Raw genomic sequence first — 17,512 nt, 5'->3', positions numbered from 1 at the left:
ATAAAATAGTTCAAAGCTGATGCAGTATAACTACAGTTAAACTGGAAGAGTTAAACAATTTTACACAGAACACGTGCATTAGCCTCTCTGGGCATACCTTGAGGTTTGGCATTCACAAGCTGCAAGTTGATATACTGGCAGAGTAGATTATCAGACTGCGTAATAGCTTCGACTGGCGCAGTACCAACTGTCACATACAGAGTCTTTCCACTGAGACTTTTCAGATCTGTATCATTTGTTAGTTCTGAAAGACATGAAAATAATCATTGTTCCAGGAAGCACTTTTACTTATATCTTCATAATAAAAAAAAGTGCAGCTGTCAGAAAAATTATTCAAGTTAAGTTAAACAGATAAAACATAGAAAACCTACAGCACGATACAGGCCCTTCAGCCCACAATGCTGTGCCGAACATGACCTTACCTTAGAAATTACCTAGGCTTACCCATAGCCCTCTATTTTTCTAAGCTCCATGTACCTATCCAGGAGTCTCTAAACAGATCCTATCGTATCCCCCTCCACCACCATCGCTGGCAGCCCATTCCACGCACTCACCACTCTCTGCATAAAAAAAACTTACCCCTGACATCTCCTCTGTACCTACTTCCAAACACCTTAAAACTGTGCCCTCTTGTGTTAGCCATTTCAGCTCTGGGAAAAAGCCTCTGACTATCTACACGATCAATGCCTCTCATCATTTTATACACCTCTATCAGGTCACCTCTCATTCTCCGTCACTCCAAGGAAAAAAGGTCAAGCTCACTCAACCTATTCTCATAAGGCAGTGGTCCCCAATCTCTGGGCTGCAAATCATGCAATGGTGCAGTGGTAGCCGGGACGCACCCAGCACATCTTTAAGAAAAAAGCCGAAATAAACAAGCTAATTAATTAGGTGTTGTCCGGCACGTAAATGTCAGCCCAGATCAGAGCCGATTTCACTTGTTCTATGCAATCAGCAATCGCCTCTGATCTAGACCGACACTTACCTGCCGGGCGGCACCACCACATTTACGAGCTGGGTAGTGCCACATTTTTTCTTAAAGATGTGCTGGGTGCGTCAACTCCAACCTGAGTTTAGCCTCATCATGGCAGTAGAGGAGGCCAGGTATGGACATATTCGAATGCGAATGGGAAGCAGAGTTGAAGTGGGTGTCAACCGGGAGATCCTGTCTGTTGTGGCGGACGGAGTGGAGGTGCTCGACAAAGCGGTCTCCCAATCTGTGTCAGGTTTCACCGATGTAGAGGAGGCCACACTGGGAGCACCTGATGCAATAGATGATACAATCTATAAGTCACTGTGGATTCCATGTGATTTAATCTTCTGGATCAGTTTACCATGAGAGACCTTGTAAGTCATCTGGACCAGATGGCGCACACCCCAGGGTTCTTTAAGTAGTAGCTGAAGAGATTGTGGAAGCATTAATGATCTTTTAAGAATCACTAGATTCTGGAATGGCTCTGGAAGACTAGAAAATTTAAATATCTCTCTACTCTTGAAGAAGGGAGAGATGCATAAGAAAGGAAACTACGGGCCAATTCGTCTGACCTCAGTGGTTGAGATGATGTTGGAGCTGATTAATAAGTATGAGGCCTCATGGTATTTGAGGCACATGATAAAATAGGCCGCAGTCAGCATGGTTTCCTCAAGGAAAAATCTTTCCTGACAAAGGAGAACTGGTTGATGTTGTGTACTTGGATTTTCAGAAGCCCATTGACAAGGTGCCACATGAAGCTGCTAAATAAGCTACAAGACCATGATATGAAACGAAAGATTCTAGCATGGATAAAGCATTGGCTGATTGGAAGGAAGCGAAGAGTGGGGAAAAAAGGAAGCATTTCTGATTGGCTGCCAGTGACTAATAGTGTTCCACAGGGGTCTGTTCCGGGACCAATTCTTTTTACATTTTATATATGTCAATGATTTGGATGATGGAATTGATGGCTTTGTTGCAAAGTTTGCAGACAATATGAAGACAGGTGGAGGGGCAGGGAGTTTTGAGAAAGTAGAGAGGACTTAGACTGATTAGGAGAATTGGCAAAGGAGTGACAGATGGAATACAGTGTTGGGAAGTTAAGGTAGAAGAAATGAAAGGGTTTACTAATTTCTAAATGGAGAGAAAATACAAAAATCTGAGGCACAAAGGGATTATGCAGGATTCCCTAAAGGTTCATTTGCAGGGCGAGTGTCTATAGTGAGGAAGGCAAATGTCACGTTAGCATCCATTTCAAAAGGACTAGAATATAAAATCAAGGATGTAATTTTGAGACTTATAAAGCACTGGTGAGGCCTCCCTTGGAGTACTGTGAGTAGTTTTGGGCCCCTTATCTTAAAAATGTGCTGTAACTGGACAGCATTCAAAGGAGGCTCATAAAAATGATTCCAAGATTGACTGGTTTGTCGTATGAAGAGCATTTGATGGCTCTGGACCTGTATTCACTAGAATTCAGAAGAATGAGGGGTGGCCTCATTGAAACTTATTGAATGGTGAAAGGCCTTGATAGAGTTGATGTGGAGATGATATTTCCCATGGCGAGAGAACCTAAGACCAGAAGATACAGCCTCAAAATAAAGGGGTTTCCTTTCAGAACTGAGGTGAGGAGAAATTTCTTTAGCCAGAGTGGTGAATCTGTGGAATTCTTTGCCACAGGCAGTGGTGGAGGATTCTTGATCGAGAAGTGACAAGAGGAATCTCATCCCTGGTGGGGTGACGGGAGGATGGGGTGAGCAGACTGAGTGACTACTCAGTGAATTCCGGTGAGGCCACATTTAGGTTGGAGTTACAACATCTTATATTCCCTTTGGGTAGCCTCCAACCTGATGGCATGAACATCAATTTCTTGAACTTCCGGTAATGCCACCCCCCCCCACCCTCCCTTCCTCTGGTGCTCCTCCCCCCCTTTTCTTTCTTCCATGGCCTTCTGTCTCTTTCACCAACCAAATTCCCAGTTCTTTTCTTCATCCTTCCCTCTTCAGGTTTCACCTATCACCTTGTGTTTCTCTCGCCATTCTGCCCACCTGTTAAATCTACTCCAGCTTTTTCTCCTGTAGTCCTACCGAAGGGTTTTGGCCCGAAATGTCAACTGTACTTTTTTCCATAGATGCTGCCTGTCCTGCTGAGTTCCTCCAGCATTTTCTGTGTGTTGTGGAGGATTTTTGATTGGTCAGGGTGTGAAGGGGTACGGGTAGAAGGCAGGAGATTGGGGCAGAGAAGAAAATTGGATCAGGCATGATGAAATAACAGAGCAGACTGAATGGGCCAATTCTACTCCTATACCTTATGACCTTAAATGCCTTACTAAATGTCTATAGACAATATCCACTGCACAATCCTCATCTTCTTCAGCGCACTCTCAAAAAACTCAATCAAGTATGGCCTGGCCCTCACCACAGTATGTTGACTTTCACTATTAAGCTTGCGCTTCTCCAAATGCAAATTTCTAAGATCAAATTATTTATAATTCAGTGTCTTTTAATACAATAAGATATGAGGAGAATTAGGCAATTTGACCCATAAATATTCTAATCTGTCATTTATTCATGGCTACACACATAAAAGTTGCTGGTGAACGCAGCAGGCCAGGCAGCATCTCTAGGAAGAGGTGCAGTCGACAATTCAGGCTGAGACCCTTTGTCAGGACTAACTGAAGGAAGAGTTAGTAAGAGATTTGAAAGTGGGAGGGGGAGGGGGAGATCCAAAATGATAGGAGAAGACAGGAGGGGGAGGGATGGAGCCAAGAGCTGGACAGGTGATAGGCAAAAGGGATACGAGAGGATCATGGGACAGGAGGTCCGGGAAGAGAGACAGGGGGGGGGGGGGGGGACCCAGAGGATGGGCAAGGGGTATATTCAGAGGGACAGAGGGAGAAAAAGGAGAGTGAGAGAAAGAATGTGTGTATAAAAGTAAGTAACAGATGAGGTACGAGGGGGAGGTGGGGCCTAGCGGAAGTTAGAGAAGTCGATGTTCATGCCATCAGGTTGGAGGCTACCCAGATGGAATATAAGGTGTTGTTCCTCCAACCTGAGTGTGGCTTCATTTTTACAGTAGAGGAGGCCGTGGATAGACATGTCAGAATGGGAATGGGTTGTGGAATTAAAATGTGTGGCCACTGGGAGATCCTGCTTTCTCTGGCAGACAGAGCGTAGGTGTTCAGCAAAGTGGTCTCCCAGTCTGCGTCGGGTCTCGCCAATATATAAAAGGCCACATCGGGAGCACCGGATGCAGTATCTCGCCAATATATAAAAGGCCACATCGGGAGCACCTCGCCATATTCATGGCTGATATTTCTTCTAACCCCATTCTTCTACCTTCTCCTCACAACCCTTAGCAACCAAGCACCTATCAAATTCTGCCTTAAAGATAGCCACTGACTGAGCTTCCATTGCTCTCTGTAGCAATTAATTCCCCAGATTCACCACCCTCCGGCTGAAGAAATTCCTCATCTGTTTTAAAGAATGTGCCTTTACACTGAAGCTGTGCCCTCAGATCCCAGACTCTCCTACTAGTGGAATCATCCTCTCTACGTTCAGTCTATCCAGGCTTTTCAGCATCTGGTAGATTTCAATGAGATACCCCTCATTCATCAAGTGGAGGGCCAGTGACATCAAATGCTCCTCACAACACATACATTTACCACATCAAAGCTCCCTTTTAAAAATAACAACAGCACCCAACTCTGAATTCATAATGTAACTTTTTTTGAGGCCTCTCTGCACAATCAAGATTCCCAAAATTAAGTTAAAAGACTGTCGATTAAATTTCAGCCCAATTATTAAAATAGAAAAAATATATTTTCTCTAATTCACATTTATTAAAGTACACAAAGTTAACAGCCTTGCTCAGCATAATTGTTTTCTGCAAATCCAATTTTACAACTGGTCAATAACCAATAAATCAATAAAAAAAAACATGAACAATCAAGATATAATAAAGACTGAAGTAGTATGGGTGAACAATCTTTCACAAGGCTTAAGTAGTGTTTCAGTATTGCAGCTAAAATAAAGTATATTGCAAGACTCCTTTTGTACGTGTAAGTTGAATTATATATAAAGATCTGAAAAGAGGAGATTGAAAGTGAGCATCCATTTAGTTCATTTTATTAGTGGAAGAGCATAAACCAAATTGCAAGTCAATTTGCAACTCAAATCTAACTTCCTCTTGCTTTAACCCTTTGACAAATTCATACATTAATAACAATGTTTGTGGTAAAGTCGTCATTTTTAACAGCAAGATCGAGCTGTTTACAAGAAAGTTGTAAGGAAACTCTCATTATAAAATTCCAAGAACTAGGGTTATTTTACCATTTTTTCCATAAAAGATAGCCAGATTTGATGCCTGCAGCTTGAATATGTTGACAATCACATTCTTCAGCTTGATCAAGTTTAAAATGTTATCACCCTTTGGATTTTCTAGTAGTATCACACCATCTGAAATGCAAATCAAGAGAATTTTTAAAGAGAGCTGCAATGGTAATTCAGTTTAAATAACCACATGTCCTTTCGTATTCAATTAATTTGTGCATCAAAGGTCACTAGAATTGCTAAAATGACTTCTGGTCATTAGGAAACATTTTCTGAGTGATTATTCAACACAGGTGGAAACTCAAGAACATTCAATTAATTCAGGGGACATGAGGGACTACACCAGGGGTAGACAACCTTAAGCACATATGATTTTTCTATTTCCTGAGGAGACTGAGGTCCTTTAACATCTGCCGGACAATGCTGAGGATGTTCTACAAGTCTGTGGTGGCCAGTGCTATCATGTTTGCTGTTGTGTGCTGGGGCAGCAGGCTGAGGGTGGCAGACACCAACAGAATCAACAAACTCATTCGTAAGGCCAGTGATGTTGTGGGGATGGAACTGGACTTTCTAACTGTGGTGTCTGAAAAGAGGATGCTATCCAAGTTGCATGCCACCTTGGACAATATCTCCCATGCACTATATAATGTACTGGGTGGGCACAGAAGTACATTCAGCCAGAGACTCATTCCACCGAGATGCAACACAGAGCATCATAGCAAGTCATTCCTGCCTGTGGCCATCAAACTTTACAACTCCTCCCTTGGAGGGTCAGACACCCTGAGCCAATAGGCTGGTCCTGGACTTATTTCATAATTTACTGGCATAATTTACATATTACTATTTAACTATTTATGGTTTTATTACTATTTAATTATTTATGGTGCAACTGTAACGAAAACCAATTTCCCCCGGGATCAATAAAGTATGACTATGACTACTATGACCATTTTCTGGCATGCATTATTCATTAATTTGAGGCAAAACATAACTAGATGTATTTAAATGAATAATTCCCATATTTCAAGCTTTTTTATGGCATTTATCTGGCCCACCATCCACTCATTAATACACGATCCGGCCCACAGAGGCAAAAAGGTTGCCGACCCCTGGACTACACTGAGGATGATGGGTATGTGGAATAAGCTGCCAGAGGAAATGTTAAGGGTGTATACAATTAAAATGTTTAAAAGTTGTTTAGACAGATACATGGATAAGAAAATTCAGAGGATATGGGCCATACTATTGTCCTGTTGTACATGCTATTTATTATAAATTACTATAAATTGCCCATTTGGACCGATACGTAACGTAAAGATTTTTACTCCTCATGTTTATGAAGGACGTAAGTAACAAAATCAATTTGATTTGATTCAGTTAAAATGGGACTAGCTCAAGTTGGCTACTTGATTATTGTGGACAAGTTAGGCAAATACTTTATGTCTATGCTGTTAACTCTATGATCTACTTATAAGGAAGAAGAATTGAGGTCATAATGTAAATAGTAAGTATTTTACATGAAGAAGGGTTCTATCCTAAGAAGAAACATATCAATATACGTGTCTCCAAATCAGTGTTGAGGAAGGTTCAATTCCTCAAAAGGAAACCTCACGTGTCCCTAATTTTCTACGTGCATAATACAGAACCCTGGATGAAGTCATTACACTTCGCCTGACACAAATTAGTTGCAGATCAACAAAGTTAAACTTTTCGGACCCTTAATGAATCTGTGGGTATTCCTGGAGTTTAACAAAGTGAAACTCATTCCATATTTGTCAAATTACCTTGAATCTTAGCATCCACCACCAGATCTGCTTCTCCATATGCAATTAATGAACAAAGTAATTGGTTAATATGATAGTGTCCAATAATTAATGAGATCTGCCCTGGGTGATTATCAAATTTTCTGGTAGGATCAACTTCCTAATCCTTTGAGGTCAACTCAGTCTGAAAGGGAGGTACGCTTGGTCTGTTCAGGATAATTACACTTAGATCATATCACTGGTAAATGTACTTACCAGTAACTTACTCCGCATGTAAGAATTCCAAATAAATCAATGGTAAAGTAAAATTAGAACACAAACATAAAATGGCGGCATCAGTGTTCAGTTTCTCAGTAAGGGCTTCCATATTGTACAAAATTCAGTTTTATAAATATATTTTTATCCAAGTCCAACAGCATGTTTTTTCATGACCTATTGATTACTATGGGTCATGCTTCACCACAGCATTCCATCCCCCCGATTCCATGACACCTGTACGTTTCAAAGGCAGCCGACATGACTGATCTTTGGCTGATCAGAAATCCATCACCAAGGCCACCTACAACAAGTAGCTTTTTACATCAACAAATTAAACTTGCAAATAAGCAAATTAAAGCGCTTTCATTTTCTGTTTAGCAGCTTCAAAGCATAACAGAGAATGGTTTAAAACTTACGCACCATAATCTTAATCAATAGCATAAATGCAGTGTATATTATTAGACACATTCCATATCTTGATTACAGTACTCTTGGTTCCTACCTTGCTTTATTCCATCCACAGAAACCTTGACATTGACATATGCGCAGGTAAGGCCCATTGGCAGAGCACCAGCTTCTGAAGTTCCTTTCACAAGAGTCAGATCAAGATTTGAGCCCTTCAACTAACAAGAAAAATGGTTATAGTTAGAAATGGGTACCAGATTACTGGCTGCCGCTGTACCTGCCTTCAGGCATTCAGTTCTTCTGCGGTCAATGAAACTAACAATTTGGAATAGATTCCAGAAGGTTGGCAATGCTTTGGCACCTACTTCATCCCAGTCAGCAAAAATATCTGCAAGATTGTCATTAAACCTTCCAGCACAATTTTCAGCTTTGAACTCTCCACCACAATCATTAATAATCTCCTTCAAAAAGGCACCACTGTTAGAAACTGAACTCCATGAAAAATCACAAATTAAAAAAAATCAAGACAATAAAAGTTTATAATTTTCTGGTGCAAATGCATCAGACAGTTTCACGTGGGTCAAAGCTGCAGAAAGTTTAGAAGAAATTCTTGCAGGATCTGGAAAACACAAATGCTGGAAACCCTGAGCAGGTAAAGCAGCACCTATGGAAGAAGAAAAAGAGTTAGCTATTTAGATTGCAACTATCTCACCCAAATTGTTAACTCCATTTTTCTTCCCACAGATGCTGCCTGATGTTTTGAGTTTCCAGCATTTTCTGTTTTGTTTCAAAGTCTCCTTGCTATAACAGATATTATATGAAGAACTGGACATTCCCTTCAAGTGAATTAGAATGGTTTGGAGGCAGAGAGATCTGACAGCCTTCTAGTTTTCTTTCTAATGGATTCTAATGTAGGCAATCTTGAAAATTTTACTCATTCTTCCGTCATTAGCTAAATGTTGGGTGCAATGGATTGCTGCTGCTGAGTCAATCTGATACCAAGGCTCACTTACAAAAAAAGGTCCTCCTGCCATTTTAAGAAAATTTCAAAAAATAAGCCATTGAAAACCCTTACTAAAATTAACAAAACCATAAAAGCAAGATGTTTCAATATACAAAATACACACTTCCCTTTATACACGTGCTATGCAAAGATGTTGGTATTCAGTAATAAAACTGATCAGGCAAATCTATCAAGGTAAATGGCAGGAGAATTATGTAGTATGGAATTTAACATGCGTTGCTTATTATGCTAGATGTATGCTGGTACATTGCTTAGAGCAAAGGACATGTTCCCAAGAAAGAAAATGCCAATGATCATTACTGCACGCTAAGTACAGGAAGGTTATTGAGAAAACTACTGTGCCAGGAACTTGGGATCAATGCCTACGCGCCCTGTTACTGTGTGATATGCTGGTAACCAGATGCAGAGTGGCTACCTGAGGCTGTTGTTGGGCAGGCCACAGTGAACAGTGTAGTTGCTCAATACTGAGTTGCGGGGTTTAAGGCAGCACCTGACTGGCACCATGAATGTGGGCCATTCTGGGGATTGGCAACACCTTCTCCATGTGTTGACAGACCACCGAGATCCTATAGTCTTTCTCATCAGCTCCTGTTGAATGTGATAGAAGCATCTGTTTCACTGTTTTGATTCAAGGGCCAATCAGCATTTTTGTGAGCTGGCTCTAAACAGGGTAATACATAGAAACATAGAAAATAGGTGCAGGAGTAGGCCATTCGGCCCTTCGAGCCTGCACCACCATTTATTATGATCATGGCTGATCATCCAACTCAGAACACCGCCCCAGCCTTCCCTCCATACCCCCTGACCCCCGTAGCCACAACGGCCATATCTAACTCCCTCTTAAATATAGCCAATGAACTGGCCTCAACTGTTTCCTGTGACAGAGAATTCCACAGATTCACCACTCTCTGTATGAAGAAGTTTTTCCTAATCTCGGTCCTAAAAGGCTTCCCCTCTATCCTCAAACTGTGACCCCTCGTTCTGGACTTCCCCAACATCGGGAACAATCTTCCTGCATCTAGCCTGTCCAATCCCTTTAGGATCTTATACGTTTCAATCAGATCCCCCCTCAATCTTCTAAATTCCAACGAGCACAAGCCCAGTTCATCCAGTCTTTCTTCATATGAAAGTCCTGCCATCCCAGGAATCAATCTGGTGAACCTTCTCTGTACTCCCTCTATGGCAAGGATGTCTTTCCTCAGATTAGGGGACCAAAACTGCACACAATACTCCAGGTGTGGTCTCACCAAGGCCCTGTACAACTGCAGTAGTACCTCCCTGCTCCCGTACTCAAATCCTCTCGCTATAAATGCCAGCATACCATTTGCCTGTTTCACCGCCTGCTGTACCTGCATGCCCACTTTCAATGACTGGTGTATAATGACACCCAGGTCTCGTTGCACCTCCCCTTTTCCTAATCGGACACCATTTAGATAATAATCTGTTTTCCTATTTTTGCCACCAAAGTGGATAACTTCACATTTATCCACATTAAATTGCATCTGCCATGAATTTGCCCACTCACCCAACCTATCCAAGTCACCCTGCATCCTCTTAGCATCCTCCTCACAGCTAACACTGCCACCCAGCTTCGTGTCATCCGCAAACTTGGAGATGCTGCATTTAATTCCCTCATCCAAGTCATTAATATATATTGTAAACAACTGGGGTCCCAGCACTGAGCCTTGCGGTACCCCACTAGTCACCGCCTGCCATTCTGAAAAAGTCCCGTTTATTCCCACTCTTTGCTTCCTGTCTGCTAACCAACTCTCCACCCACATCAATACCTTACCCCCTATACCGTGTGCTTTAAGTTTGCACACTAATCTCCTGTGTGGGACCTTGTCAAAAGCCTTCTTAAAATCCAAATATACCACATCCACTGGTTCTCCCCTATCCACTCTACTAGTTACATCCTCAAAAAATTCTATGAGATTTGTCAGACATGATTTTCCTTTCACAAATCCATGCTGACTTTGTCCGATCATTTCACTGCTTTCCAAATGTGCTGTTATCACATCCTTGATAACTGACTCCAGCAGTTTCCCCACCACCGACGTTGGGCTAACCAGTCTATAATTCCCCGGTTTCTCTCTCCCTCCTTTTTTAAAAAGTGGAGTTACATTAGCCACCCTCCAATCCTCAGGAACTAGTCCAGAATCTAACGAGTTTTGAAAAATTATCACTAATGCATCCACTATTTCTTGGGCCACTTCCTTAAGCACCCTGGGATGCAGACCATCTGGCCCTGGGGATTTATCTGCCTTCAATCCCTTCAATTTACCTAACACCACTTCCCTACTAACATGTATTTCGCTCAGTTCCTCCATCTCACTGGACCCTCTGTCCCCTACTATTTCTGGAACATTATTTATGTCCTCCTTAGTGAAGACAGAATCAAAGTAATTATTCAATTGGTCTGCCATGTCCTTGCTCCCCATAATCAATTCACCTGTTTCTGTCTGCAGGGGACCTACATTTGTCTTTACCAGTCTTTTCCTTTTTACATATCTATAAAAGCTTTTACAGTCCGTTTTTATGTTGCCTGCCAGTTTTCTCTCATTATCTTTTTTCCCCTTCCTAATTAGGCCCTTTGTCCTCCTCTGCTGAACTCTGAATTTCTCCCAGTCCTCAGGTGAGCCACTTTCTCTGGCTAATTTGTATGCTTCTCCTTTGGAATTGATACTATCCCTAATTTCTCTTGTCAGCCACGGGTGCACTACCTTCCTTGATTTATTGTTTTGCCAAACCAGGATGAACATTTGTTGCAGTTCATCCATGCAACCTTTAAATGCTTGCCATTGCATATCCACCGTCAATCCTTTAAGTGTCATTTGCCAGTCTATCTTAGCTAATTCACGTCTCATACCTTCAAAGTTACCCCTCTTTAAGTTCAGAACCTTTGTTTCTGAATTAACTATGTCACTCTCCATCTTAATGAAGAATTCCACCATATTATGGTCACTCTTACCCAAGGGGCCTCTCAGGACCAGATTGCTAATTAACCCTTCCTCATTGCTCAAAACCCAGTCCAGAATAGCCTGCTCTCTAGTCGGTTCCTCGACATGTTGGTTCAAAAAACCATCCCGCATACATTCCAGGAAATCCTCTTCCTCAGCACCTTTACCAATTTGGTTCACCCAATCTACATGTAGATTGAAGTCACCCATTATAACTGCTGTTCCTTTATTGCACACATTTCTAATTTCCTGTTTAATACCATCTCCGACCTCACTACTACTGTTAGGTGGCCTGTACACAACTCCCACCAGCGTCTTCGGTCCCTTAGTGTTACGCAGCTCTACCCATATCGATTCCACATCTTCCCGGCTTATGTCCTTCCTTTCTATTGTGTTAATCTCTTCTTTAACCAGCAACGCCACCCCACCTCTCCTTCCTTCATGTCTATCCCTCCTGAATATTGAATATCCCTGAACGTTGAGCTCCCATCCCTGGTCACCCTGGAGCCATGTCTCTGTGATCCCAACTATATCATAATCATTAATAACAATCTGCACTTTCAATTCATCCACCTTATTACGAATGCTCCTTGCATTGACACACAAAGCCTTCAGGCGCTCTTTTACAACTCTCTTAGCCCTTATACAATTATGCTGAAAAGTGGCCCTTTTTAATGCTTGCCCTGGATTTGTTGGCCTGCCACTTTTACTTTTCTCCATAGTACTTTTTGTTTCTACCCTCACTTTACACCCCTCTGCCTCTCTGCACTGGTTCCCATCCCCCTGTAGTGAACTAACCTCCTCACGCCTAGCCTCTTTAATTTGATTCCCACCCCCCAACCATTCTAGTTTAAAGTCACCTCAGTAGCCCTCGCTAATCTCCCTGCCAGGATATTGGGCCCCCTAGGATTCAAGTGCAACCCGTCCTTTTTGTACAGGTCACGCCTGCGCCAAAAGAGGTCCCAATGATCCAAAAACTTGAATCCCTGCCCCCTGCTCCAATCCCTCAGCCACGCATTTATCCTCCACCTCATCACATTCCTACTCTCACTGTCGCGTGGCACAGACAGTAATCCCGAGATTACTACCTTTGCGATCCTTTTTCTCAACTCCCTTCCTAGCTCCCTATATTCTCCTTTCAGGACCTCATCCTTTTTCCTACCTATGTCATTGGTACCTATATGTACCATAACCTCTGGCTCCTCACCCTCCCACTTCAGGATATCTTGGACACGATCAGAAATATCCCGGACCCTGGCACCAGGGAGGCAAACTACCATCCGGGTCTCTGGACTGCGTCCACAGAATCGCCTATCTGACCCCCTTACTATCGAGTCCCCTATCACAACTGCCCTCCTCTTCCTTGCCCTACCCTTCTGAGCTGCAGGGCCAGACTCTGTGCCAGAGGCACGGCCACTGTCGCTTCCCCCGGGTAAGCTGTCCCCCCCAACAGTACTCAAACAGGAGTACCTGTTGTTAAGGGGCACAGCCACCGGGGTACTCTCTATTACCTGACCTTTCCCCTTCCCCCTCCTAACCGTGACCCACTTGTCTGCCTCCCGTGGCCCCGGCGTGACCACCTGCCTGCAACTCCTCTCTATCACCTCCTCACTCTCCCTGACCAGACGAAGGTCATCGAGCTGCAGCTCCAGTTCCGTAATGCGGTCCCTTAGGAGCTGCATCTCGATGCACTTGGCGCAGATGTGGACGTCCGGGAGGCTTGTAGACTCCAGGGCCTCCCACATCCGACACCGAGAACAGCAAACTGCCCTCACACTCATACTGCCCCTCTCCTCAAATAACAACAGAAAATGAATGCCAAACCTCCCTCGCCTCGCCTGTTTCCGCCTAAGCCCGTTGAGCCGAAGCCCTTAAGTCTTCACTCTGCTCCCGGCTCACTCCGCAGCCCGCAAACTCCGCTGCCCGCTCTATGAGGCTCTGTTCCTTTTAAATCTGCCGCGCTGCACAGCCCGATGTCACACGCCTGCGCAGTCCCGCCTCTCAGAACGCCGTTGGAAAAAAAAATAACGAAAATTTCAAAAATGTCTTTCTCGGCACTCCCACTCAGACTCTCAGACTCCTTCTTTGAATCAAACCCGAAGCAGGATGTCTGCCCTTTTAACAAAATACTGTAACAAAATATGTCTAAAAGAATTATATTTCCAATATTAATTCATTCAAGACAGAAACAGTTTACCTGTGTTTTTTCTTGTATAATCACGTCAGCGGAATTCGGTACTGGGTAGGGCTTCAGGGAGGCTTTTATAGTTCCCAAAATAAAATCAGTGTGACTCTTAATAATGTTATCCAAATAAGCTCCCATTGGTTGAGAATTGTAATAAATTGTGATCTCGTCTGATGGCACAAGATGGGCCTGTAAATGTAAATTTTATAACATATCATCTATTCAATAGTTCAATTTAGTATCAGAGAAATGTATACAACATACAACCTGAAGTTCTTATTCTTCAGATATCCATGAAAATTGTAGTGCTCCAAAAAATGATCAATATTTTCGGTGTAGTCAAGAAACTGGTATCTTTTTACACTCTACTTGGCCCTGTTCCAAAATTCAACCTTTTTGGATAAATTTAAGAGTTTTACTGGAACAAATTACTGGAACTCAACTTCCACATAACCCTATACTATTTTTATTAGGTGACATTGAAGGGATAAAACTGAAACTTAAATTGATATTCAAGGGGGATATTAGAGGAAGGTTCTTTTACTCAGAGAGTGGTTGGTGCATGGAATGCACTGCCTGAGTCAGTGGTGGAGGCAGATACACTCGTGAAATTTAAGAGACTGCTAGACAGGTATATGGAGGAATTTAAGGTGGGGGGTTATATGGGAGGCAGGGTTTAAGGGTCGACACAACATTGTGGGCCGAAGGGCCTGTACTGTGCTGTACTAATCTACGTTCTATGTTAAATTGGGTGGAAATACAATTTAAAACCTGCCTCAGCAGGTCTGGGTTAAATTAAACTTAATAAGAACATGAAATAGGTAAGGAAAAAAAAAAAAAATCAGCCAGAGCTCATTGTCCAGCATTTCCTAAACATGGTGAGTTTGCATTTAAGGAGAGGTTGATAGTCTGCTGTAGTGCACATCGGCTCAGCCTGCCATACTAACTATCTTGACTCATGTAGGTGAAAGAGCTAGTTGGTTAAAAACAAGTTGCTAGCACTTGCATTGAATATGCAAAATAGTAGTTCCTATGCCAAGACATCAGCTAAACCTATTAACCAAAGCAGAGTATAATGTCCACCTGTTAAAAGACCGTACATCTAACGGAAGAGGAGGACATATTTCTTCCCTGAGGCATGCACGGAATTGTATTCTAACAAAAGTCCAATGCACTTAGGAAAACCTTTGGAAAGCAGAAGAAAAATAGCATGAAAAGAAAACGTTGGCAATGCAGGTTAGTCTGCATCTGTAGAAAGAAGAACAGTTATCATTTCAGGTTGAAATCCTTCAGTGTTCTTCCATCTGAAATATTAATCATTTTTCTCTTGCCACTAATGTTGCCTGGACTGCAGAGTGGCTCCAGCATTTTTTGCTTATAGATATTATAAAAGATCATTCTTAAGATGGATAGAACTTGCCTTTTTCCGAAGTTTTTGGATACGATTTATCACCTCTCGTGCAACTCCTTCATCCACCATTGATTGGTCTGTTGTGACATTTAACAGAACCAAAGCCTGAAAGAACACAAAAGCCTTCTGAAAAACTACTAGAAAATATGTAGTCACCTCATGAAATCAAATATGTAAAGAGTATTAGATACATGTTAAAATCCGAGAAATACTTTTCATTTAGTGTTTTGAAGCTCTCAACTATAAGGGATATGTTGCGATATATTGCTCAAACAAGCTGCAACAATATTACTCATGAAAGCTAAGATAGACATTGTGTATTTTAACTCTCATCAATAACAAGTCTAAATCAAAGTTTGTATTGTCCAGCATTTAAGGGACTAATCCCAATACACACTGGCACAGGTATTACTGAACCATCCAGTTAACATGTTAAAGATTCTATCAATAATACTGTGCAATCACCTGCCACCAGTTAGCTCATTGAGGCTATGAAAACAGAAAGTGCTGGAAATATTCAGTAGGTTAGTGTTATCTGTTAAAAAAAAGGAACAGTTAATGTTATAAGTCCGAAACCATTCAGCAGATTTGGGAAAGAGAGAAAATGTTAGCTTTCAGTAGCAGAGAAGGTAAAGAAGGGGGTAGCATAACAAATGGAACATCAACTCTCTTGATTTTACCATATTCCAGATATTCCCTTTATTCAATGCATCCTTCTGTCACTGGAAACTTGATTTGTTTTCTCTCTTCCTCAATTTCTTTTTCCACAAGTGCTTCCTGAGCTGCTGAGGATTTCTAGCATTCTTATTTTGAATTTCCAGCACCTACAGATTTTTGACTTTCATTATAAGAAAGTAGTCAGAGCTCCATGGATAAAAAGAGGGAACACAGAATATAAAACAGGGTTTTTGTACCTGATCACAATTTAGTGGACTTTAATACTGAATGAACTGCTGATTCCTACTGCAAGGGTCAATGACTTGCAAACTATGGCCATGGTAGTCCTTGGGTTGGCCCACTGGCCTAAGCTCAGATATACCTCTGAATAAAAGGGCCATAGATACACACAATAAAACTACTTCAACTACTAGTTGTGCCATCATTCTAGACAGTGTATTATGTGTTAGTTTGGAAGCGGTGGAAAAAAATTTGTGCAAATGACGATTACTTGGGAAGGATAGATGGGAGACGTGTCCAAGGAGATTATTATGAATTGAAAGTCATGCTTCCATAATCCAAGGCCTTTAGATTAGATTAGATTATGAGGACATGCAGTCCTCTTTTATTGTCATTTAGTAATGCATGCATTAAGAAAAGATACAATGTTCCTCCAGTATGATATCACAGAAACACAAGACAAACCAAGACTAAAAAAACTGACAAAAACCACATAATTAAAACATATAGTTACAACAGTGTAATGCAATACCGTAATTTGATAAAGAACAAACCATGGGCATGGTAAAAAAAAAAAAAGTCTCAAGGTCTCTCGAAAGTCCCACCATCTCACACAGACGGTAGAAGGAAGAAAAACTCTCCCTGCCAGGAACCTCCAGCGCCGCAAACTTGCCGATACAGCACCCTGGAAGCACCCGACCACAGCCGACTTGAGTCCATCCGAAAACTTCAAGCCTCAAACACCGAGCACCATCTCTGTCGAGCGCTTCGACCCCGGCCCCAGCAACAGGCAATAGGTAAAGCCGAGGATTTGGGGCCTTCCCCTCTGGAGATTCTCAATTGCACAGTAGCAGCGGCAGCGAAGCAGGCATTTCAGAAGTTTCTCCAGATGTTCCTCCGGGCTTCTCGTGTCTGTCTCCATCAAATCAGGATTGTGCACGGTACCTATTTAACAAATACCGATAACATTTCGGAGCGGCTGCGTGCGCTGCGTCAAGACACCATCTTCTCCTCCCCTCCTCTTTAGTAGACCATATCAGCAATACTATGTACAGTATTAGTCTCCTTTCTCCAAGGAATGGTGTAAATGAATGAAAAGCATTTCATTGGGATTTCTGGAAGGGGCAAGTTATCATTGAGGAAAGATTAGATTTGTGAGACTTGCACCAGGTCATGTTTAGAAGAGTGAGAGGGAACTTAACTGAAGCATAGAAGATCCTGAGGGGTTTTGACAAAGTCGACATGGAACAAATGTTTCCTCTTGAGAATTAAATTAAAAATTCTAAAAAGGAAGCAGCTATGTTTTATCCC

The 17,512-nt window shown here is 42.1% G+C and overlaps 1 protein-coding gene across 2 annotated transcripts in view; it reads right to left on the bottom strand.

Moving 5' to 3' along the window:
• Positions 1–17,512, bottom strand: part of iars1 (isoleucyl-tRNA synthetase 1) — a 202,722-nt gene that overhangs the window by 14,534 nt on the left and 170,676 nt on the right. For both annotated transcript variants that reach the window (XM_072280984.1, XM_072280983.1), the window contains exons 28-32: positions 15,314–15,409; positions 13,906–14,082; positions 7,822–7,942; positions 5,299–5,424; positions 98–244 (exon numbers count right to left, since the gene is read on the bottom strand). In XM_072280984.1, the coding sequence (XP_072137085.1) occupies positions 98–244; positions 5,299–5,424; positions 7,822–7,942; positions 13,906–14,082; positions 15,314–15,409 (667 nt within the window). The remainder of the gene's footprint in view (positions 1–97; positions 245–5,298; positions 5,425–7,821; positions 7,943–13,905; positions 14,083–15,313; positions 15,410–17,512) is intronic.

The sequence above is a fragment of the Mobula birostris genome, chromosome 16 (genome assembly GCF_030028105.1).
Source record: "Mobula birostris isolate sMobBir1 chromosome 16, sMobBir1.hap1, whole genome shotgun sequence".
Lineage (NCBI taxonomy): Eukaryota > Metazoa > Chordata > Chondrichthyes > Myliobatiformes > Myliobatidae > Mobula > Mobula birostris.
The sequence above is the reverse complement of the archived record's forward strand: the minus strand, read 5'-3'. Positions and strand labels throughout refer to the sequence as shown.